General features: G+C 36.8%; 1 protein-coding gene across 1 annotated transcript in view; it reads left to right on the top strand.

The window, feature by feature from the left end:
- Nucleotides 1-25775, top strand: part of LOC149289560 (kinesin-like protein KIF13A) — a 92331-nt gene that overhangs the window by 49229 nt on the left and 17327 nt on the right. The window contains exons 5-19 of the mRNA XM_089490389.1: nucleotides 5957-6049; nucleotides 6156-6336; nucleotides 7538-7625; nucleotides 9126-9260; nucleotides 10104-10216; nucleotides 10719-10830; nucleotides 12806-13018; nucleotides 14544-14654; nucleotides 15211-15345; nucleotides 16072-16202; nucleotides 20902-20988; nucleotides 21079-21245; nucleotides 23372-23582; nucleotides 24767-24929; nucleotides 25529-25669. Coding sequence (XP_089346515.1) covers nucleotides 5957-6049; nucleotides 6156-6336; nucleotides 7538-7625; nucleotides 9126-9260; nucleotides 10104-10216; nucleotides 10719-10830; nucleotides 12806-13018; nucleotides 14544-14654; nucleotides 15211-15345; nucleotides 16072-16202; nucleotides 20902-20988; nucleotides 21079-21245; nucleotides 23372-23582; nucleotides 24767-24929; nucleotides 25529-25669 — 2081 coding nt within the window. The remainder of the gene's footprint in view (nucleotides 1-5956; nucleotides 6050-6155; nucleotides 6337-7537; nucleotides 7626-9125; nucleotides 9261-10103; nucleotides 10217-10718; nucleotides 10831-12805; nucleotides 13019-14543; nucleotides 14655-15210; nucleotides 15346-16071; nucleotides 16203-20901; nucleotides 20989-21078; nucleotides 21246-23371; nucleotides 23583-24766; nucleotides 24930-25528; nucleotides 25670-25775) is intronic.

Raw genomic sequence — 25775 nt, 5'->3', positions numbered from 1 at the left:
TACCATGTTATTTTAACCGAGCTAAGTCTAAATTCTGCGCAGTCAGGTATGTGCCTGGGTTTTCTGAAACTGAAATTCATGACATACCTTATCAGCATAACAAACCCCAAAATACCTTGTATTATTATGAAAGCAATCTGTACAAGTGTGTCCCATATATGTCTCATATGTATTCCTAATATACATGCTCCAGATTTATTTATGTTCTCCCAACTTAAATACATTTGAGGTTTTAAGGAGGCTGTTCCACATAGATATTCTTTCCCCAACTTCTAGATTCTTATATTATTGTGTACTACTATTGAATACACCGTAAATAAATGTATTCCTTTTTGTTAGAAGATCATACTGTTTTGTTGTATTTTCTTGTTAAAAACATTTATGTGATGCCTCTCAATGTTGGCTGTCTCCTCTAACTGCCAATAGGCAGCCATTCTCTAATATAACTAACAGAATGCTACTTTTAAAGTCTTAACAGTTTGAAGGAACCTCACTCCCTCTCATACCACACTCCCATCAAAGCTATTACACAATACACCTCATTCATTCACTCCTATCACATATCACTCTCATCACACCTACCTTACATCATAACTCCCCATCGCTGGGCATCACTGTGTGTCAGGGTCTGTAGAGCTTTGGTGTTTTGTGTACATGAGCATAAAAAGGCAGGTAGGAGTGTCTGTAGGTGGTCAGACTGCAGTGATGTAATACATAGAGGAGGGGCTTTGAATGAATGACAGGACTGTTTCTAGACAACTGTAGTATTTCAATAAACCTTTAAAAACACAATGGCAGATAGGTTTCTTTTATTTCTCTCTACATGGTTCAGGTATATCAATATCTGAGGATATTTTATAAGGCCTAGGTGGAACAGCACCTTTGAAAAGACAATTTAAATAGTTTAGTTGCCATTTAAACTATTAACCAAAATGTAACAACCTACAGTAAAATCAAAGTTGCTATTTGTATTATGTGTGCTTAGGGGCTTACACAGCATTATTAGTTAATGACAGTTATAAAGATTAAAAAAATATATGAGGTGAGGATAAAATGTAAAATTGGAACGCTGCATAGTATAATGATTAGATCGACTACAGCAGGCAACCAAGGTTCTCTCTTGGTTTGAACGCATACCATAATTTGTAACCCTTTCTGGCACTTACATTACTGCCTAACTTGGCTAACCTCTGTAAAAGTTTTAGTGAAAGTCTAGATTTTAGGTCATTATACAGCCAACTGCTGTTAGTAGATGTTGCTTAGAGTATATCTTACAACTCACGTGAAAGGAAAGAACTGAGCAAATGTGACATCATTTTGTGGTCTGAGTGGACACTATAATATATTATAACACACAGCCCTAGAAGTCATAATAAAATGTATGCAAACAACAAAAAATGTGTTTAGAATTTACTTTGTGTGCATAAAAAACATAATTATACCCCGCAAAAATGGTTATTTGTGCGGACAAAAGGAGTCACATTTATAGTTAGTGAAAACGGCGTTGTAACATTCATTAAGTGAATATATTGTATCTTATAATACTAATTTTATGTGCTAAAGGCTCTGTGTCACTGAAGATTTACACTATGCAGTTTCATGACTTTAGTAAGCCAACAGTAGATTAGCATATGTGGTATTTTTGGTCAGCAAACATCTGTACTTTTCTTGTACGGTGGTCAGACCTTTTTTTTCTTGATTTTAGATCTTGATTTTTTGAGGATATGGGACAGGTGAAACATATTCATTATTGTAATTTAAGGGTTTGGCACATTTGGGTAGAAAATGTAGGAAGCAGTTTAACATATTTATAAACCAACCTGATTTTTCTACAGGCTGTGCTGACAGCTCCGTAGACTTCTATACAAAATGCTTAATACAAATAGGGGTAAATGGGTATAGAAAGTTTAATGAAGGTTTGGTGGTGTCTTAAAAAGAAAAGTGGGTATAAATGTATTATGCCAAGTCAAAGCTGATACCTACAATTCTGTTAGATTCCATCAGATGGATAGAAATCCACCCGAAGAAAAGACTTCCTATATCCCAAAGCTTATATAGCTTTACATCTTTTTATGTTGGCCAAATAAAAGTTTTCAGGTTCAACTGAAGTTTGACTCATGATGTCCTAAACATACAGATGACATAATATGACTTTGAGGTCAGAATTACTAAATGCTAAAGATAGAGCTGAAGGAACTGAGCATACTAAGCATGGCATTCCGAAAAATACGGTAAATAAGCAGATTAATGGTATGGGAGATGTTAATGTAACTATTGCTGTATTGTAGAAAACCAAACCAACTTTGTGTATTGGTCCCACAGCAGACACCAGTGGAATTATGATGTACTGTATAATGTTAATGATATTGCATGGCTGCAAAGGATTCTGACTTGATGAAACCCAGAAGCCAGGTAAACATAGTGACTATAAATTGTTTCCTGGTGACTAGGGTTTCACCTGTAGTGTTTTTTCCTTCCTATGTGTGCATGACCTCTGTGGGGTCATTTAATGCAACATTTAGAAGAAGCCTTGCAGCTCCTGGCTCTGGTTCGTGGCTGATTTCTGCGTTTCAGGTTAGTTGTGGAATCCTGGATTTATTAGAAATTAATAAGAGCCTATTCTTGATTTTTTTTCATTATTAATAATGTGATTATAACTAAAGAGACCATGATGATGATCCGTAAAGTCAAGTAGTACCTCTATGTATTTGTACACATGTGAGCACACGCATTCTTCCATTGCAACTGGGTTCATCATAAACTGGGAAGAGTTTTAGGAACAAAGTGTGCTGTTTCTTGTTGAACTTTGTTAATCTAAAATAAATAATAAAATAGATTTGATTGGTTTTTTCAAGATAAGACAAAATATTGTCTTAGGGCTCTAAAGGTCAATAGCTATCTTTGGCAAGACGATGAATCCAATTCTCAAATTAAATAAATCCACTGTACATAAATTCTGTACAGAGGAGGGAGGACATAAAGAGAAACATAGTATTTGTCTGATAAACTGTACAGACACTGAGAAGTGAGGAAATCTAAGGAAATATCTACAAAATGATGGTGTAAGCATTCACGCCATTCAGAAATTAACACAGAGGTTAGTGTTTCCCATATCACAGATGTTATATGATACCATAGATATATATTCACATGACAAACACAGCACATACTGTAAATATAGACACAAGCCAATTTCCGGCCGTAATTACAGTAGAAGGGCTCTCTTTGGCAGAATTATACATAGCATACAAAGGACCATTGCCCATCTGTCTTTTATTTAGATCTCATAGAATGTAAATGAACTAAATACTATTATAGGGATAATTCTGATATGTTTCACAAGTTGGAAAATTTACTTGAAGGCCACATTGATCAACAGTATATGTCAGCCTTTTTTTTCTTGGCTAGACTTGCAGTGTGTAAATAATAGTTTTAAATATGAAGAAGCAGTTATCTTCTTATGGCTCCTCTTATTTGTGTGTGTGTTTTTAAACTCAAATAGGAGTCAATAAGAATTGTACATTAATCAGAAGGGCATTACGCCAAGTATCTCAGGTTAATTCAAGTGATTGAGACCAGTGTTAAATTTATGATCACAAAGAATGTTTTTTTTCCAATAAAATAAACGTCTTCAGCTGCTTAGTATGGGAATTCTGTAGAAACACGTAACACCGGGAAGTGAAAGGCATAAGGCTCATTAATATGGATACGCTAAACTCTAGGGGAACGTGTGTAGGTTGTCATCTTCTGCAAGTTAGCCTATGTTGAGAACCACATTGGAAAAATCTAAGTGCATACTGGGTTCCAATAGTAGGTTTGAACGGAATTTGTGAAAACGTTTTATTGTGAAATAGGAAAATCAGAGTCATGCATTTCTTATGTTTTTTTCGTTCCTTATGTTTGTGTGACCTGGCCTAACTTTATCAAGGAATGTTATTGCATGTACATCTCCGACAAAGGGATTATTGATACGCCACAGGAAGCACTCTTTTTTATGATTACTTTCAAGCGATGTCCCCAATAACTTCATGGAAGCTGCTGCTTTGGAGCAAAGCTTTTTGCTTTTCCATCGCTTGCAATGTTTTGGGATGTGCGATGCAATTATTTGTGTATGGCTTAGCTTAACATGACATTAATTTGTGACCCAAGCAACGACAGCCCATACGCATGTGTTAAATGTTTGGAAACGCATCTACGTTCTGTATCCTTTGTGCGTGTTCCCTCTTACAGTTTAATTAGCAAGATGTGAGTAGGATGTGTGCAACAGATTTAGGAAAATTTGAAACAAGGACAAAGATCAAATACAAAAACATCTAAAGCATATTAAAAAAAATCAGCAATCCGAGTTTTTTGGAATCGGATTTACAGCTGTATCAAATTAAAACACTGACCCGGTGGTTTTGGCATGTTTTATTGTTGTTCAGGCTGCACAGGCCAGAGATGAATTTTACAAGAACTACATTCTTTCATTTTAAGTGATTTCTTTTATTGTTTATCTTTGTTAAATTAGGCCTAAAATGCTCTGGTTAATTGTAATGTAATAATGAGAATGCAAGTGCATTTACTTATTAATAATGCGGTTTGGAGAAGTCATTACATTATGATAATACTCTGGCAGGTACCCAACAACCTATGAAACTCTGTCTACCAAGATCTAATGGAAGGTTTTGTACTCTTTATTTAAATATATCTGTCTTGGGGCATAGGAAGCGCATGCCTACAACCTATCACGGTTTTTGAAAGACGGCCCTCAGGTTTGGCTAGAAGCCACCGCATATTTTAAAGGCTTACTAAAAATCTTAAAGCAAAAGGATTATGGCCGTAATAGAATACTGAGAGAAATACGGTGAAATAAGTCTGTAAAAGGTAAGCGTTTAGAATTTTCGGTTTTATTCATGTAAGAGACCATGTAGTTTAGAGGAAAAATGTAGTAAGGGGGTCAGCAAAACAAAGATGAAAACGTACCCGTTACACTTAAAATCAGAGAAGAATTTGTATTTAGCTTCTTCTCCACTTCAAAGGACAGTTAGATTATCAAATCATAGTCAGTCACTGGAAAACACTTATTCGGTTCCGCAGTAGTTGGAACACTTAGTCTAAGGTGTTATCTGTTACTGGGCCAAGGATTTTCAGTGACTTTACCAGTTAAGCTTATTTTAATACACATTTTTCAGTAATGGGGCTACAGGTATATTTTCTATCATTGTTTTTATTAATAAAATATCAGTATTGTATTGTTGACATTGGTGTCTTAGCGTGTTTCACAAGCCATCTTCCTCATGTCACAAGTAGGGTACAACTTGATTCATTTAAAGAACCACGCACAAGGGGCAAATAAACAACAGTGTGTGTGCTCCCAGTGCCTATATACAAACAAGCAGCAGGTGCCATTTGGACTACCTTAGCAATGGCTCACATAAAGAGGCAGTGGTCAGGTAACTATCAGAGCCGCATATCTCAGTGAAACGTTGCTTAGACAGCAGGAAGGAGAAGTGAAACTAATACAATCATGTGGAGCATGACTACAGCACCTGAAACAAGCCCTATTTCCAGTCATCTGGAACAGCAAATTTGATCAAGAAAGAAGATAAATGGATATAGCTGTATGGATCCAGAACACAGATGAGGTCAATTAGTCCAAGGCATTATCTTTTATTGGGCCAAGATAGAAAAGATGTAGAGTCATCACGTAAGTTTTAAGGATTTTTAGTTGAGAGGCTACTCACACTTCCCCCCTGGTGTCCATCCAAACCTCTCAAGGGGGGGCATACCCCACAGGTTAAGAACCCCAGGAATAGAAGGTGGCTTCTTGTACAATTTTTAGTGTTTCTCCTCGTTGTTTTTTTTTGGGGGGGGGAGTTTTTCCATAGTTCTTTTGTATTTAAAAAATACAAAATTTCAATATCTTTGAGGCTTTTTGAGAATGTCCGTTTTTCTAACAATGCATTTTTTTCAGGTCAAGAAACTGTGTTTAAGTGCCTTGGTGAAGGAATTCTTGATAATGCCTTTCAGGGATACAACGCATGCATTTTTGCATATGGGCAAACAGGTAAGGGATTAAAAAAATAATTTATTGTGTATATTGCAAAATTAATAGCATTTAAGCAGTTTTGTATATACATATATCTATATTGATCGTTTCTTCTTCTCTGCAGGATCGGGAAAATCTTTCTCCATGATGGGGACCACAGATCAGCCAGGCCTTATCCCACGGCTCTGCTGTGCTTTATTTCAGAGAGCCTCCGGAGAAGAGAATGACTCTCAGACCTTCAAAGTTGAGGTATCTTATATGGAGATTTACAATGAGAAGGTCCGAGATCTTTTAGACCCTAAAGGGTAAGTGTATAATACTCTAAATTACCCCAAGCCACTACCTCTGAACCCTTTCATGGAGTATTGGCTACTTAAAAGGTTACATTTTGTTGACCTTCCAGACATCTTCTGTGATGTACATACCTATATCCTTAATGTTCTGTACAAAATATAATTTTCCTTTACAAAAATACGCATGCACACACACACACACACAGACACATAAAAATAACCTAACAAACCTTAGATGATGAGATGGCCTCCTAATTCTTTCCAAACTGCTTAGTGGAAAACTTGAGCACTGCTTCACATACAATACAGCCCCAACTACACTGCTATAATTAGTTCTGATGCCTGTTACTTGCCAGAAACACATAGTCATTTTTATTAAGCCATTCATTCCCAAGTTTTAAAGTGTGTACGCCAGCCTTGTACAAGGAAATCATAATAGTGGTTAAGATTGGATGCCCTTGGAAGCACCACTGCCCCCTCTTTCGTATTATATTTTACATTAGAGTCATTACTTCACAACCGCAACATAATGGCTGAGATTATTATGATTTTGTTGTATATCACAAACAATTATCCTTTACACCATAATGCCATATTACTTTCGAAGAGCAAATTTGTGTATGAAGTCATCTTCTGGGCAAATAAAACAGCTTTCATAAGTAATAAGTGTTTCAGCCATTGTGCAGCATTGTTTTTCTTCCTTATACATGAATATACAATATATTGTTACTCATTGTGTATTTCATGTAACTAGTTGCATGCTATTGTTGAGACATGTTTGTTTTTAATATGTTTTTTTGAACTTGAAGGGGCATCATTGGGTTGGGGGTTGGGTATGATGCAGTTTAGTAGATTCCTGGGTCAAATCACCATTCTATTTATAAACAGACACAACCTTTAACTGAAGTTCTGCTAATATCTAACCTTCAGATTCTGGAGGATTATTGGAAATCTATTCCAATAGACGGAGAGCTAGAGATGGAACACAATGTCACATATTGTTTCTAAATTAATGTTGTGATATGTCACGATGTAAGCAATGTTTCTCTGTGTTTAAGCTTTGCTGTTTTTCAGTTACTAGTTTATCCCAAGCCGCAGTGTTTCTTGTCATCTTGTCATTGCATGTTAATAAGTACTTAACTCATAAAGCACCTTTATAGAACAGTCTTTGTGGAGGACACATAAGCCCCCATAACCTTACTGTTATTTCTAGGAGTCGACAATCCCTTAAAGTTCGGGAGCACAAAGTGTTGGGACCATATGTTGATGGTTTATCACAGTTAGCTGTAACTAATTTTGAGGTAAGTGTTCTAATAACCTGCAGGATTGTTCCAGGACTGTTTGTTTACAACCAACCTCGTGTCAACTTTTGTTTACATTCTGTAATATTTTGCTCCTGAAGGACCACTCCAACCATATTTACATGGTAACTGCATGTTGGAATCTGTTTTGCCTGGACTCCAATGCATTTTACTGCATGTGCAGATATTCTTTAGTTGTTGCAGTTGGAAAATGAGTCCTCTGTCTCCCCAAGTTGCCCCAACTAAAAGCAGGGAGCATACCTCAGTATGCTTCTTGCATGTACACCTCCATGCATGTAGTATACTTACCTCCAGTCAACTCCAGCGCTGGCTCGACAAAATTCTATGGGCTGGTGTCAGACACCCCGTGCAATCAAGCAGCCAGTCAATCCCAATAATTTGCATTGAAGGAGGGCATAAAGTTGTAGCTTGATTAAGGTAGGTGATTAATGCCATTCTAATACTTGAATTATTTTCTAATGCTGAAGGAACATTCACACTTGATCTACTCATGTGCTGTAGTGCTTCCATTGAAATCAATGGGTGTAGTGGTAGCCAATCACATGGTTCAGCTAGCATACATGCAATTGGCTGCTGCTACTCCCATTGATTTTAATAATACAATTTTACAGCCCAGGTAAGCAGTAAAACATACTTAGGTAAACAAAATAAAGCAAGAATTCAGCGCATACACAGTGAATTCAGACAACACCTGTCTAAGGCATAAATATTGGGGATTCCGTCACACTATATGGCCATATATTGCTTAACCCCCCACTATGTCAAAGTACCCCAAGTTTGGCGAGTCCTATGTGATTTTTCACAGCTATAATCTTACCAAGGGGCTTACTTAGGTAAATGTACTGCTTTCAGTAGTGACTGGCAGGGGGAAGGACACAAAATTGAGACAGAAAACTGATTTTCTAACTAATAGAAAATGAACACATCACTGATTTTCATATTAATATTTAATATTCACCTTCAATGGTACCTTCATCATGTGATTTGGACCTTAACAGCAGACATTTCTTATCATACATCAACACCAAGACTTAAGTTTATTATTTATTATTATTGTGCTGGAATGCTGATTTTTCATTGTTACTTCTCAGTTATGTTGTGACACTTGAGCCGTACCATTTTTCTTGAGAACACTGTAGCACATTCTCTGTGGGAATCTGCAGGCCCTTCTGTGCAAAAATAAACAGCCCTGACGGTGCTTCTACCAGACAGTAGGGTTCCAAGACCGCACTTGCTGCAGCTCTACTGGCCAATTAAATAGAACTAGCATTAGCTCAGCTTAGCTGCAAAGCACCCTCTCTAATTGGATTAATGTTAAACTGATTAATTGCTATTCTTACTAACATAATAAACAAAGCTATGGGATTTAAGCAGCGCTCAAATAGTTTTTTTTCTTACATGTCTTGCTTTAGAGAAGAACACACAATATTTACTGTTATTTACTAAATAGTAATTTGTAATGTTTTGTGTTTACCATAGGACATTGAATCATTGATGTCAGAAGGAAATAAATCCCGTACTGTTGCTGCAACAAATATGAATGAGGAAAGCAGTCGATCGCATGCCGTATTTAACATCATTCTCACGCAGACACTCTATGATCACCAGTCTGGTGTAAGCACTTGCACAGTTTCCCTGATTTCCCTTGTGGTTATCTCATAAGAATGTTTTGAGTGCATTTTGTTAAAGAGTGCAGTTATACTTTGCAATCAAGTCTTTAAGTTGCAAGTAAAAGCAAAAGGATTTTGAGATTTTGATTTTGTGATGGGCTACATATGGCTTCTCCATTTTGGCTTTATTTTTGTTGGATAAATTATGACATCTTTAACACAGTTCATCTAAGGTGATCTTCTAATGGTAAAATCCCTTTTTACTAACATAATGTAGAGCTTTCTGCATAGCTCATAGTGTTACAACATACACAATGTGGACAGTAGGGCACAGGAAAAATGCAGTAGGCTCAGTTTGAATGTACAAAAAAGTATTTTTATACCTAATTAATAGAAAAGCAACATACTCCCTTAAAAAAACATTGAACTTGTTGCTTGTGTACTGGATCACATGAAAGATATTTTGTAAATAATAATGATAATGATGGTTGAATGTACATTTTAATGGACTATATTAAAAAGAAATTTTGGAGTTAAGTGGTACAAGAGGGCATTTTGCCTTTCAATTACACATAATAAATATGGTCCAATGTCAGTGATTTGCAATCTGACATCAACATATATGGTGTATGGTTGCAGAATTCTTGTATTCCTCCATACAGAATATATGTATGTATATCTGAATGTGCTGTTGAGCATTAATACATCTGAATGTTCTGTTCCAATAACTTTGTTATCTGAATATAGTAATATACAGTTGTGTGTACTTGTATGATCTGTGTCTAGGAGTTTTGGTTGGTTGTGTTAATTTGGTTACAATTCTTTTTTTTTCACTGCTCATGAACAGAATTCAGGAGAACGTGTCAGTAAAGTCAGTCTGGTGGATTTGGCCGGCAGTGAGAGAGTTTCCAAAACAGGCGCAGCAGGAGAGCGTTTAAAGGAAGGAAGTAACATAAACAAGTAAGAAACCTTCTAGTCAATTGCCATACTGTATGCAGGGGTTAACTAGTCCTGCCTTCTTTACTAATTAGCATAACTTTGAACAGATTTTGGTTAGGGTCTCCAGGTGAAGCACTTGTTATGCCTGCTCACGCCTATGCTCTGTCTACTCCAGCCTTTTTCTGATCTTCTTCCAATTTAAAGTCTAACTGGGTTAGCCACACACCCATGTGAGGGGGGGGGGGGTGTTTCAGAAGTTCCCAGGTATGCTGATTAGTATCAGTATATGTATCAGAAACATACTTTTCTGCCCAAGTCATCTCATGGTCAGAGCAATACTTCTGAATATGAGCAAGTGCAGGTTAATTGAGGGCAGTAGTATATTTAGGTTTAATGAAAAATAATGCAACAAAAAGCCTAAACTATCTATCGATCTATCGTCAGTCTGTGAGTTTAATCTATATGTTGTTGTTTATGTATATAATACGTCAGATATTGACTGCTTGCATTTTCTTGTCTCCAGATCTCTCACCACATTGGGGTTAGTCATATCTTCTCTGGCAGACCAAGCGGCTGGGAAAGGGAAGAGCAAGTTTGTGCCTTACAGAGATTCTGTCCTCACATGGCTTCTCAAGGTAATAAACCAACATATAAGATCTCCCACTGCGAACCACTAACAGAAAGTAGTACCACCTAGAGCAACTCCAAATGTTTTACACCTCCCAGTCTTCCATTCCTACATGATGAAAGTGTGTATATATATATATATATATATATATATATAATGTAAAAGGGTGAAGCCGTATTAGTCCAGTAGACACGATGTCAAAAAATAGAGTATTGCAGAGTATGCGGTGATACCTTTTTTATTGGACTAACATAATATTAAAAAGACAAGCTTTCGAGAGTTATCCTCCCTTCATCAGGTCTGAAGCAATACTAATCAACATGATAGAGGTTACAACTTAAAACAAGTGATGGTATAAGAGAAGGGGGGGGTTGAGTGGGGTGTCGTAAATAATAGGTCTGGAGGTGAGAAATGCAGAGAGGTGGAGAGATAACCCAGGGACAGGACAAATAAACTTAGGGAACCAATAACCACAGTAAAACATCAAAGATAACAGCAATTAGACATTGGATGACTAGATGAAGTTCATATGAAGTTCTGGTAGTGTGTAAGGAAGCCAGAATCCACATTAAGTCCCTCTTTTATGGTGTTAAAATGTGTAATCATTTTCATCTCAAATGTTTTTCTTTCCTGAGAGTCTCTGAAATATACATGATACAATGCTCTGCATGTGACAAAGGGTGCTACATTGGAGAAACTGGGCTTAAGCTGCACCTTAGAATGAACCTGCACCGAAGCTCCATCAAAAACCATGAGGAAGAAAAATATTGCACCCCGGTAGGACATCATTTCACACAGAACAATCACTCCATCCAAAACCTAAAAATTAAAGTACTCAAAGGAAATTTCAGAGACTCTCAGGAAAGAAAAACATTTGAGATGAAAATGATTACACATTTTAACACCATAAAAGAGGGACTTAATGTGGATTCTGGTTTCCTTACACACTACCAGAACTTCATATGAACTTCATCTAGTCATCCAATGTCTAATTGCTGTTATCTTTGATGTTTTACTGTGGTTATTGGTTCCCTAAGTTTATTTGTTCTGTCCCTGGGTTATCTCTCCACCTCTCTACATTTCTCACCTCCAGACCTATTATTTACGACACCCCACTCAACCCCCCCCCCCTTATACCATCACTTGTTTTAAGTTGTAACCTCTATCATGTTGATTAGTATTGCTTCAGACCTGATTAAGGGAGGATAACTCTCGAAAGCTTGTCTTTTTAATATTATGTTAGTCCAATAAAAAAGGTATCACCGCATACTCTGCAATACTCTATTTTTTGACATCGTATATATATATATATATATATATATACACACACAAAAGCATGACAGTATGGGGAGCAAGGTGGTTCATAAATTCTTGTACTTTGAAAGTTAAGTTGACAATGTTTTTTTCTTTAATTTAATATGAGGAAGCTAGTATGTTAAACGTATGTTTTTAATTAAGACAATCCTAAGTTTTACAATTCAGCCTGCTAAATTAACCAATGTAATTGTGTTTACACATTTAAATATACAATAAAATAGGTATTAGAAATTGATGTTATGTGTATACCATGAAAGCAGCCATCCTAATTGCCCATTCCTATGATCTGCATCATTATTCCTCCCTATTAAAATTTTCTTTCCATTTTGTTAAGTTACCGCTCCCCTTTGGTTAAAGATGATTTGTTCTGACAGACAAGAACAAAGAGAGGACTTGACAACAGGGAACTAAATAGTTTATCTCCTCTGACCTAAAGCTGTCCCTTACTTGAACTAAGTGCAACCCCCTACTAGCTTTCTCTTGGATGTCAAGCACAAATGCTTGAAAAAAACATTAACTTTTTTTTGTACCTGCCCCTTATTTTGTGTATATTGCACCAAATGTTCCTCAGCAAACTATTCTACAGACCAAAACAGGGTGCAGATTTGAAGCTTTCAACACCTAATTACCTTTCTCCACTTTGATGTTTTTATTCATCTGTAAAGGACAATTTGGGAGGCAATAGCAAGACCGCCATGATAGCAACCATTAGCCCAGCAGCCGACAATTATGAAGAGACACTCTCTACCTTAAGATATGCTGATCGAGCTAAAAGGATAGTCAATCATGCTGTAGTGAATGAAGATCCAAATGCAAGAGTAATCAGAGAACTGCGGGAGGAGGTGGAGAAACTCAGAGAGCAGCTGTCACAAGCAGAGGTGAGCCATGGTCATGTAACAGTAACCATGCCCTTGATGTAGGAAAGTGCATTTTATGGCATGTACTTAATGGTTAGAGAGGTAGTGATGGCAAGCCAGAGTTGTAGGTTTATAAACATATTTTATTTGTAAAAAAAACATCTTCCAATGTAAAAATTGGTTGAGAAAAATGGCATATAATTTTTTGATGTCTACCAAACATTAAGTTTGTTTCTCACAATTTCTTTAAAAAATCTTAATGGAGATGTCTGTGTCAGTCAAGTGTTCTCAACCTCTGAAGTCTATTTGATCTACAAACCAATAAAGCTTAGACTTGATATGTGGGTAAATACCTGTCCATCACGAAAGAATTAAACCGAAAGCTATAGCCAGAGGGAAGCTAACCTACACTACCGTTTGTCTATCAAACTAGATGACTAAGAGTCAAGTTGTCATCTTTAGATTTCTAAGGTACCTTTTAGGAAAAACTGAGGTTGCACTGAGAAAAACTGAGAGATGTTTGAAAGAATTTGGAAGCATTACCCACTTCTGCGTTCCCAATTCAGGGGACTCGTATTGCCAGTGACAAATGTACTCCAAGTTCCTATTGTATAATCCAGGATAACACAAGTCCAATCCTCAAGGGCCATGAACAGGCAGAAATTTCCTGTATCCTTGCCTGAAAACGGGTACTTTAATGAATTTATGTTTGAGATGCCTGTGCTCAAGCTTTAGAAACACTAAATAAATGAAGACACAATTTATTCCTGCTTCACTCTCTGATCAGCTGCAGTGAGGAACAACTTGAGAAGATACCTCTTCAAAAAAAGAAGTAGTGGCCCCTAACCTGTGGAAGAAATATATTTTTAAAATGTATCTATTAATTTGAAATACATTATTCATGCTAGAGAATGGACTATACATGTAAAAATTGTATAAGAAGAAAGCAGTATTTGTTAATATATAGGTAACATTTGTGGGTAAAGAAAAGGGCAATCATGTTTGAATATTCGTAACAAAACAAAAAGCTCTAGTCACTAAGGTGAGAAAATACCATGATCAGTAAGGGGTTAACTTGAACAATTATGGAGAAATATAAGTTCTCTTATCATATAAAAGTATGGCTGCGTTGGCCACCAATTGCTGTATCATTAAATGCTGAACAGCAGTTGGTGGTGGCTGGTAATTTATGTTTTTCCCAGTACTTTTGTGAATCCCTTTTTTTAATGTTCTTACTAAAACAGTGTTCCAATTACTGCTGTGTCCATACACCTTAGTTGATGCCAACAGATCACGGCTCTGTGAATAGGGCCATGAATGCCAAGAAATTTACAGAGTGGTAATTGACTGCTAATTCACTGCGCCAATTGCATAATACCAAATTATTATTTTATATGTTTTACTCTTTTTTTTTTTTAATATTGTATGTACTAGAATTTTGTCCCAGTGCAAGAGAATCTTAAAATGTGCTTAAGATGTACTGGTGTGATTCAATTATTTGCCAGTAAAATGGGTTATAGATGTGCTATTCTTGTTCGTTTGTTAGTCTATGAAGGCACCAGAGTTAAAAGAAAAACTGGAAGAATCTGAAAAACTAATTCAAGATTTAACAATCACTTGGGAAGAAAAGCTTAGGAAAACAGAAGCAATTGCCCAGGTATTTCATTTTATTGTCGCTTTCTTGCCAGTGTTTGCCAGGTGTCTCACTGTACAATTTTTGCTTAAAATGAACAGGCTGAAAATTACTTTAAGCGAATTTATCATGAAAACACAAAAAGACTGCTGTGTTATTAATCTTAGCCTTGTCTAGGTCTACTGGAGCTGTATGCAGAAGCTTTTTTATATTGACTCTTGTTATTTTGATCCTATGTGTACAGTAGGTGCTGAAACTTAATACCAATATCTGAACTGAAAGAGTAACATTTATCATTGGAGATATAAAAAAGAAGAATAAATTATTTTATAATAATGTAATAATAATTAATGTAAGGTGGGTTGGGGATGTAAAACAGTAGATCTGTGTGATATGAAGAATGGGATATGACATTATCAATTGGTATTTTATTTACACTTTCAGATTGGAATAATCCTAAGAATTATATTTTATACTCACAGGGACAGTTTTACTTTAGGTATAAAATACATGTGACAAGTTGCGTGAAAATGTTCACTAACATTAATGACTTAACATGTTCCTGCTTTGATTTCCACAGGAGAGGCAAAAACAGCTTGAAAGAATGGGTATATCTCTTGAATCCTCTGGTATCAAGGTTGGTGATGACAAATGTTACTTGGTGAACCTCAATGCCGACCCTGCACTTAATGAACTTCTAGTCTATTATTTAAAGGTGAGCACTTGTGTCAATAACTATGCTTTATTTTTCTGTGGGTGACCTTAAACTTTGAGTGAACATGAACATGGTTAAAAATTTGCTAGATTTTTAGTTAAGACTTGATCTGTTTACCAAAACCCAATGTATTAAAAATATAAAACTCATGAAACATTGACATTGAATCTGATGATATATATGCAAGAGAAAAATATAGTGTTTTGGAGAAATTAGTATGATGAAAAGAAAAGGCTCCCTGATGACTATGGTGTGATGGTATGTATCAATTAGTCAGGGGTTTAAAATGTAAATTCCAGTTTAATAAAAACTTTAGTGGTTGCATGAATACTACCTATGGTTGGCTCATATTGTAATTGCCATGTAGTAATCATTGGTCACGCATTCCTCAAACAAAAGACAAATTACGATTTATATGTAAAGCTAGTAAGTCCAATACATGGCAGTTTTGGTCATAGCTTGGAGATCTACTTGAAATCTCAGTCAAGATAAAATTCTGTATGTTTTAAATGTGACAGTGACAGACTCATATTTTAAAATAACTATGGAAATAAAGGTTTTTGAAGGGGCAGCTGGATGAACGAAATGTGTTTCTATAGTGAAATGAATTCATAAGGTCTTTTTCAGTTAAAACATATTCTAAAGGACATTTATAGCAGTAGGAATACTAAAATGTATGACCCCATATATTAGGCTTACAACCTATTGAATTTCATGTATATTCAGGATCACAACCAAGTTGGTGCTGACACTTCTCAGGATATACAGCTCTTTGGCATAGGCATTCAACCCGAGCACTGTGTGATTGATGTGGCCTCAGATGGGGAAATTTCTCTAACACCAAAGGAAAATGCAAGGTACGTTGGGTCAGAAAGATAAGCAGTTTGGCGTTTTTAGGAAAAAAAAAGCACTTATTTATTTGGCTTAACTTTTCGGGTCATTTTCTAAAAGATCATGGATCATATGGGTTTAATATTGCAGGCCACGTTCTTAAAGAACATCTTCATCTGGGTTTAACCTTGCAAGCCATCTTCTAAAAGACCATGGTCATCTGGGTTTAACCTGTCAGGTCACTTTATAAAATATTGTAGGTTACTGGAGTTAATTTATCAAAATCACTTTCTAAAAAAAAATATTGGTCACCTAGGACTTTATGGTTACTTTCTGCATAGGTCAGCTTGGTGTAGATCTAGTGACAGCTTAGAAAAAAATCACTAGTGCTGTATAAAGCCATTTACATTTATTTAAAATTAAAATGTTTTGGTTCTGCAGTGTGGTTAAAGCTGCTGTTTCAGTTAGAAAATAACATTATTTGCACTCTCTAGTATGTAACCAGATCTGTAGTTTTATTCTTTTCTTGGAAGCTTTAATTACATAAAACAACAGAGACACGACCTATCAGTGCCTATTTTTGTGTCACATGTCACAAGTATTACCAGCAAAACATTATAAATAAGGCAACATTTTACATGATTAAATCATTATTTCTGAGGAGGTTATGGTCATTCAACAGTACTAGGAATGATGATTCCAATTATGCATTTAGTTATTAAATTGGTCAATTTGGCAGAATTTGGTGGAACAGCACCTTAAACCTTTAATGATAATGTCTGCACATGGTTACTTATATCCCTTATATTTGTAGTGTTATGAAATATATAAGAAAAATACTAACTCTTTCATTCTAGCACTAAAACCATTAAAAAAAAAGATATATTTCTACGCATTCTCTTGGGATTAGTAACAGATAGAAAGGTGATATGATGATATGTTCTTTGGAATGTATCGTTTTTCACAAATCACTTTTATTTTTTTCCGAGAGATATTCTTGACACTACGCAGATCAAACAGTAGTTATGCCATACACACTAAGGTTATCTGCAATTTTACAGTATTAAGCTATATTAGTGAAAAATCTTTTATTAGCTGTAGGATATAATACCTAGTATTGACTAAATAAATATAATAAGTATAATACAATAATAAACATTAAATTGTGTTCTGGTTTCATAGTAAGCTAAAATTAGGTCTTTATTTTAAGGTTAATATTTTATAATAAACCTTTAATAGTTCATATAACTATGTAACACATTTAGAAGAAGAATAGGTATTCTCTGTTCGGAATTGAAAACGCAAACACCTTTTCAGCTGTTTAGGTATACATTATAGTGTCGCATAAGTTTAACCCAGTGCTGAGGCTTAAGATTCACAGAGTAAATGTGATCTGCAGCCTTTCATTCACGGTGCCACACCTGGATTTGTATTCATTTGAAAGGGAATTGTTTCTATTTGTGCTCGGTAATAGTGTGTTTTGTTACTGACCATGCTCTGTGTATAGCCTGCGTCAGCTCCATAATAGGCTTGTACCCCACCTGGGCTTTAAGCATTAAAGCTCGAGCTATTATCTCATGATCATTAAAAAGAGCACATTATCTTTTTCAGTGCAATGACATGCTGGTCAGCGCTCTTGGTAAAAAGCATTAGAGTCAATTTAGGTGCCCAAGTGGCGGCCCGAGGGCCTAATGTAAGCCAAAAGGCTTTTGTATATTCCCCATCTGCTTAGGAGCTGCGTATATTTTACTGTATGACATGTTTGTCATTAGGCTTTGACGCTCTCCATCAGTGTATTTTGAGAGCATTGTAGAGCACAGGAAAACCGTCTAAATGTTGTCTTAACTCATTGCAGGTTGTAAACGTATTTTTAATAAAAATATTTCACCATTAACTTTTTATATCAAGGCACTGAATAGGCAAACACCCTACACCCTCCACTCTCCCGATTCCTATAACAGTTAAAAAAAAATAAAAAAATTTAACGCCATAAAAAGTAAGAAGTAGTGTACACTGGGAACGCCCATTTTAATTAGATACAGCGATTCATAAATTGCAGTAAAGAGAAACAAGTTAAGCAAGTGACGGTTGACCTGTTTAAAAAGGATTAACGCCATATATTTTAGCTTTGTACCCTGTGTTCAATTCCGTCTAATCTAGTTCCAGTTCTAAAAGGGTTAACAACCCTTCCCACCCAAAGAGGCATTGAGCCGTCATTCCAAACTCAGCGTTTCACAGAGACTGTCCTGCAATAGCACGTCAGACATGTGAGCCGGCACAATGGCCGCGTACCGTGCCAAGCAGGGTGTGAGCCAGACAGCAGCGTTACAGACTTAGGAGAAGTCTAAAGGACGTTGGCGGAATGAAAGATTGACACACATGAGAGGAATGAATAGGAAACGTGAGAGGCGAAGGAAGTGCAAAGGGTTTGGATGTTGGTTTGGTTGATTAAGAAGAAGAAGAAGGCAGACACGTCCTTTATTCTTCTTGCTTACTCAGCTAAAGAATACACGTCTAAATTTATCCCTGTCTCCCCTTACACACATCACTTTCAGCTCCTAATACCTGGGAGGACAACTCAATTACGTGATGGATAAACAAGTCAAAAAGCCAGGCAAATACAAAAATATATGTTCTGGTGGGTTGACATCTCAAGCAAATGCGTTTGGAAGGGTTTTGTTAAAATAGTTTACCCTAAAGTGATTGTTTGCGATACTGAAAATGTAAACAAAGGACTTCATGTTAAAACCTGTTCAGCAGGTACTAATGCTTTAAGCGCTAACATTCGTATTTTTTAGTCCACAGGTGGGCAGACTGAAAAGTTGAACAATAGTTGTTATGACTGTTGGATACGCATTACCATTAAAAAGTTTGGGTCACTTAAAAATGTTCTTGGTTTTGAAATAAAAGCACATTTTTGTGGCATTTAAAACAACATCAAATGGATGAGAAATACAGTGTAGACGTTGTTAATGTAACTGACTATTGAAGCTGGAAATGGCTGATTTTAATGGAATATCTTCATAGGCATACAGAGGCCATTTATCAGCAGCTCTCTCCTGTGTTCCAATGGCACATTGTGTTTGCTAATCCAAGTTTAAGTTTAAAAGGCTGGACATCTCCAAACAGTTAAGTGACCCCAAACCTTTTAATGGTACTGAATATGGATCCTGTCTGGTGGCTGTAAGCAAAGTGCAAATAAAATACAGGCATTCTTCATCCCACACTTTCTGACACAGAAGAGAAGCTTCTGCCTCTTCTGTGTGAGGACTGGCAAACATTTTCTGTGCCCTCCTGAGCTTTTCTCCTTCGGATATGGTTAAGCCCCACGTCTCTGGTGAATCACTTGACCTTTATTCTCTTGAAATACTGTAATGTGTTGAGCGGAACTAAGGAAAGGAACCACTGGCTCCCTCTTGTGCCTGTACGCTGTATGCACACTATTTGTTATTGATTAGGTTGGCTGCTTTAGGGTGCCTTGTTCCATCTCTGACTTAAAATGCCCTCCCCTGGTGCTTCTGAAAAAATATTACCATCTTTGGGTTTTTGTTGGCATATTCCTCGTTGCACTGATAAACATGAGATATGTTTGCAAACGGTTGAAATACTATGTCTGTATTCTATCAAACAGATATATAACACTATATCAAACAATGCATATTTAACTGTAATTTAAAACCCCAAACAGAAAATGTTCAGAAAAAAATTGTCCTTCTTGATTCATCTATCCGGTTTCATAGATGGGTAACAAATGTTTCTTGAAGATTGTGATGTAAGGTTTACAAACCCTGGTGGCATTACGTGGAGTTGCAGGTAGAACTCATAGGGCTGTTGCCCCTTATGTCTCTGGCCAGCCCTCTCATTATTGTAATTTTGCACATAAAAAGTAAGTGAAATAAAATTAAGTCAAAAGGAACTGCACCCAGGACCATAGGGAAGATTTTGCATGATGGGCTACAGTGCCCTAGGGTTGGCTTGTAAACGTCTTCTGTTAGCGGTAAGGCTAGACCCAGGTACAGACTCAGGGCATTATTTTATCATATTTACATACATTGTTCTTCATAATATGTAATGGAACCCCAGTATGTATGTTCTAGAAAATTCCATAGGCCACAAAGTACCCAAAACAATTCCCAGACATGCAGTGCTTTAAGCAGACTCTACTGTATTTAGATTCTTGTCATGACATTAAACAACCAAAGTTATATGCCATATGGTGCGAATTGCCATGCTCAGCACAGCCACGTTAACCAGTGCACATGGAAAATATTATTGCAGTTGCTGTGTGGGTGTTTATGGATTTACTCCTATTCCTCATCTTTTTTTCTAAATTTCAGACAAAATAATACTTTAGAAAGAGAGCAAGCGGTTCATTATCCAAGGCCTGTAAAAAAAAAAACCTCTGGTCATGTCATGTGGCATCTATGCAATTCATGATCTTAAGCATTTATGAAAACCGTACCCAGTTAGACATATTTTTATGGATCTACTGTAAAACTTAGGGGTTTTCAATCTCCCTGACCATAAGAAAATGATAAGATGGGGAGCTTGTGCATTTTGAAGGGAGCTCCAAACTGTAAGATCTAAAGAATCGAACTTTGCTCACATGTCTTGGCATAAAACCCTATGAACGATAAATCATATAAGGTTTCCACAGTATGAGATGAGTATGACTACGTGACTATGGTGCATAACTTTTTCTCGTGGTTATATTTTCCTCTGCAGAACTTGTGTAAACGGTGGGTTAGTGTGCTCGAGAACTCCACTGTGGCATGGGGACCGAATCCTGTGGGGAAACAACCACTTCTTTAGGTAATGATCAATATCCTATATCTTAACCGTTGCATATGGTAAATGTTTATATGATATTCGCTTGCTCTTAAAACTTTGCTGTATGTCCAGGCTCAATGTTCCAAAGAGGAAGAGAAAAGATTGGCCAAAGGAGTTTGAAAAAGAAGCCAGCTGTACAGAACATGACGTGGATGCAACCAGCGAGGCATCATCAGAACCTGACTACAACTATGAGTTTGCACAAATGGAAGTTATAATGAAAGCCCTGAATAGCAATGGTAAGTGATCAGGCTTATGAGAAATATCATTTACAAAGTTTTATCCTACTTGTTAAACACAGCCTTATGTGTTTTAGTATTTCATACTTGCATCCGAATTTACAAATATTTGTGTTTATGGCCTGCTTTTGTCTTATTTCTAATGTCTACATGGTTGTACAGTTTACATGGTATGGGAATTTAATTACATAGTCCCTTTTCTGATAATTAATTTGATAATTCCTAGTATTTGTAAGACCATTCGAGTGCACCATGACCATTAAAATGCCTTAATGTTAATATAAAATAAAAAATAAGTTGTCTGGTCTGGTTTTGGTTCACGGACCACTAGGAGTGGTGCGGAATACACACCGTATAACGGAACACTTCTGGACAACATCCATGTGGATGTCTTTCTTCAGAATATTTCCTCCTGTCTGGTGGCAAGAAGTCTTCAAATATTTACATCATGTCTGGAATAAAGGTCTAGTATCGAGTCTTGCATGGGACTTTGTCATCAAGGAATTAGCTGTGCCTGGGGTTGATTTACTTATCACCTACCACAACCTGTGATATCTGAATTCCAATATATTCTTTCAGTCCCTGAAAAAAGTTATATAAAAGTAATATTAACAAAAATTTAAAAATGAGTAAGAAAATGTGAGTTATTAACAGATTAACAGACACAATTTACTATGAAGTCGGGGAAATGATTTACTGTATATTTATATAGACAAGGCATTATAAATATACATTTTGTAGTTCCTTCATCTAGATCCAGAATACTAATAGGTAGAGCACCCCATAGTGATGGGAAATATAAGTTACACATAATGAGTAGATGCACTCAAGCCTTATAGCAATAGAATGCAGAAGGGTTATATATTTAAATTGGTTTATATAAAAGTATAATAAACACAAGTGACGAATCATTGGTATAATCAATCTGGGCATTTTTAATTTAATTTAAGAACTGGAATCAGGGCATTTGAGTTCCTAGTGTCACTGGATTTTACATCTGTAATTCAGTAGCGTTTAGGAGCTAGTTGTTTCACTCGGAAATGAATGTGCATGCAGAGGACATGCATGGAGTTTACATTTCTGGAATCTTGGATTTCTCTTGGATCATGGCTTAATATGTTCCCTGTGATTTGCATATTTTCACATAAGATGCTTACTGTATGTCAATTGGTGCTGTTTGCAATTACATGTTTTATAAGGTTTCCCAATATGGCAGTGTTTTGCCTATACACTTGGTTAAACGGAACAAATTCAGATACCTCTTAAATTAATACAGCAATAGGCAACCGTCATATAAGGTGTATTTGATATCAGTTTCAATTCATTTTGTCGGGACAGTCTCTCCTCTTGGACCTTTATTGCGCTGCCGCTGTTCAGACAATGTCCCAAGTTAGGAAATGTGCCATCATTGAAGCTGAGTGCAGCAGGATATTACAACACAACAAATATGTGACATCAACAGTACGATCGGTCTTGATAGATTGGAACATGATGCTGGGAACTGCGGTGTGATTGTGGTCTACATAAAATCCATTGCATAGCAATAAATCCAGAAATGTTGAGTACCAAACGCAGATAACTGGTTCTACTGTAAAAAGACATTTTCGCTATCCTTATGTACCATTAAAAAAAACCCATAAAATACCCAACAAAGAACTCATTAGAAAAAACTATTTTAAACTATATGTTAAGTTTAGAAACATGACTGAATACTGTAGATAAAGTAAGACTTACAAGTTATTGGAAACATGCTTTGATGTAAAACTGCAGGCTGAATTCTTCTGTCACATTTATCTACAGGATCTTTACACATGTTATTCATTTGCTGGGTTTGTTATACATTATTATTTAGATTGAACCTGCTTGCTGCCATGTGTATACATTATTATTCGTTATTACCCTGGGGCAGTTACATATAAGTCAGAGTAAATTGATAAGTGTGTTTAACCAAAGTAAGTGGAGCTTGCAAACGTGCAGTTTTCCAGATGTTGCTGATCTACAAACCCTGCATGATGATGAAAATCATATAGTGTGACCATAGCTTGTTGGCACCATGTACCATGTCTTGCAGTAGGATGTGGTGGGTATATTTACCTCAAACGACTGATGTGTCGTCCCCCCTTTAGATCCTGTCCATAATGTGGTCCAGGTTCTTGAGAAGCAGTATTTGGAGGAGAAGAAACATGCCCTGGAGGAACAGAGGCTGATGTTTGAACGTGAGCTGGAACACTTACGGGAGCAGCTCTCTCCAGACAGACGGCACCAGCACAGTAATGAGCGACTGTCTTACACATCGCAAACCACTCAGCAGAAAATGAGCATGTGGGTAGAGGAGAGGTGAGAGTTGGCAGCTATAAGCCAGTGAAGTGATGCCGCCATTCAGACCCAACACTAACTTGAGCAGATAATGATAATGTTATTTGACATGCTTGCTTCTAAGACCGACAATGCTGTATTTACCAATTTTTAATATTGGTAGGGTCATCAACCAACATTTCTCACAATGTTCCTGCATTGTTCTCTTTATCATATATCCCCATTCATATATGACAATCAGTGTTGTCCAGTTGGGCTTCCAAAGTGACCAGGGTTAAGGGGAGTATACAGATGCAGCCAGATTTAGTCGTCTGAATTGTATAATGTTCTCTCTCTCTCTCTCCCTATTAGAACTGTACATATCTTAGGTTCTTGTGGCAAACTGGTGTCATAGAAAAACACTTGTGAATTATGTCATGTTTGGTGGATTATCTTGAATCACCAAACAGATGACTTAGTTTCTACAGATTGGGACACATATGTTTACAGATACTAGATAGTGTGTAATGATGCAATGAAGAACAAATAACCAACTCTCAAATGCAAGCCTAACAATTCACACATGCAGTAAAAATTAGGCTTTAGTACTGTTTCTCCTTCAACTAAAGTGTCGGTGCTCCGTTTTGAAAAACATTTTGTACGCTTATAATCATTTTGGTGGTTGCTAGGTAAATAGGCTTACAAACATGGATATTTACTGGGCGTCAGCAAAACAGGAAAATCATATCTGTCTGTTACAGTCAAAATACAAACATCCTGTTTATGTGTTTAGAAATAGTTTCATAAAAAGGCAAAGACTGGCTCTTGGGATTAAATCCTCAGAGGTTGACTTGAGCCACAGACACATGTGATTATCCACAGTTTGTTTTCAAGTCAGAGGAGTTCCTTTATGGCATATGGTTAAAGTAGGACACAAAATGCATTATTGTCCCGTGGCAAGCAACAGTCTTAAAAAAATATTTCAACACTAATTTGTAAGAAGCATTTCCCCAGTTATTTGGATGCCAGTTTTAGGCTGCCACGAATAAGCCTTTATCAAATGCCTCCTAATTAAGGCAAGAAAAACTAATGAAACTAGTTAAAGGTGTGGAATTTCTTTATAATAAGTTTTGTATTATACCATCAAAAAATGAAGCATTATAATGGAATATACCGGTGTTTAGAAAATACCAGGAATACCTAATCTATCTTGTTTGGCATTGCAGGGATGAGTTGTTCCGACATAGCCTCTCTAAACTCAGGGAGCAGATTGTCAAAGCCAACACGCTTGTGAGAGAAGCCAACTTTCTGGCTGAAGAAATGGACAAGTGCACAGATTACCAAGTCACTCTACAAATTCCGGCAGTTAACCTGAGTGCCAACCGCAAGGTAAGTCCCAAGCCTGGTTTAAGGAAATCTGCACCCTATTGCAAAACCTAAAGGAAAACTAAAAATTTCATTTTCCTTTTGCAATAACTCCATGCCCTCTAACAAGGGCAGCACTGCTTGATATTTACTCACGATACTTGACAGATGTAGCTGAGACCCACGGGCCAGGCTCAGCTCAGTTACCCAATTAAACACCAACACACAATATGGGTATCCAGGTACCATACACACCCATTTTGGCAGGATGCCCCAACCCAGACCTGAGGCTCCACGCACCACTCCCACCAGTTATGACCACCAACAATCATACCACCACATTAACCCCTTGGATACATGGCAAGCTACCACCCACGGCTGTGACTAATGCAGCAACACCACCCCAAAAACTTAACCACATAAGGGGAGGGAGGGTGAGACAAACAACACCAGGTAAGGTTAAACTAAATGGCTCCTTACCCCTGTGACCACCAAACTTAAATATCCTCAAACCAAAACTCCTCCTCTAAATTCCACAATTCCTGCCTTAGCCTAGCCAAATTCTGTAGTTGTGCTGGCCAGCAAGTGTTGTGCTATTAAAATAAATATGATTGTTTTATCAGAGGGGGGCAATAGTAAGTGAGCCAGCCATTCAGGTGCGGCGGAAATGCAGAGGAACCCAAGTGTGGACCATCGAGAAGCTGGAAAACAAGCTCATAGACATGAGAGATGCTTATCGAGAATGGAAGGAGAAACCCGACGAGGTGGGTGAATGTTTCCTGCAGTCTGATATAGTTGGTTAAATCTTTTAAAATGGTGGGTTAATATTTTAAATTGTATAAAATACATCTAATACATCCTAATTATCAT

Source organism: Sceloporus occidentalis, unplaced genomic scaffold, assembly GCF_023333645.1.
Source record: "Sceloporus occidentalis isolate IW3139 unplaced genomic scaffold, rSceOcc1.0.p SCAF_44, whole genome shotgun sequence".
Classification (NCBI taxonomy): Eukaryota; Metazoa; Chordata; class Lepidosauria; order Squamata; family Phrynosomatidae; genus Sceloporus; species Sceloporus occidentalis.
Note: the sequence above shows the minus strand (reverse complement) of the source record. Positions and strands in the feature narration are given on the sequence as shown.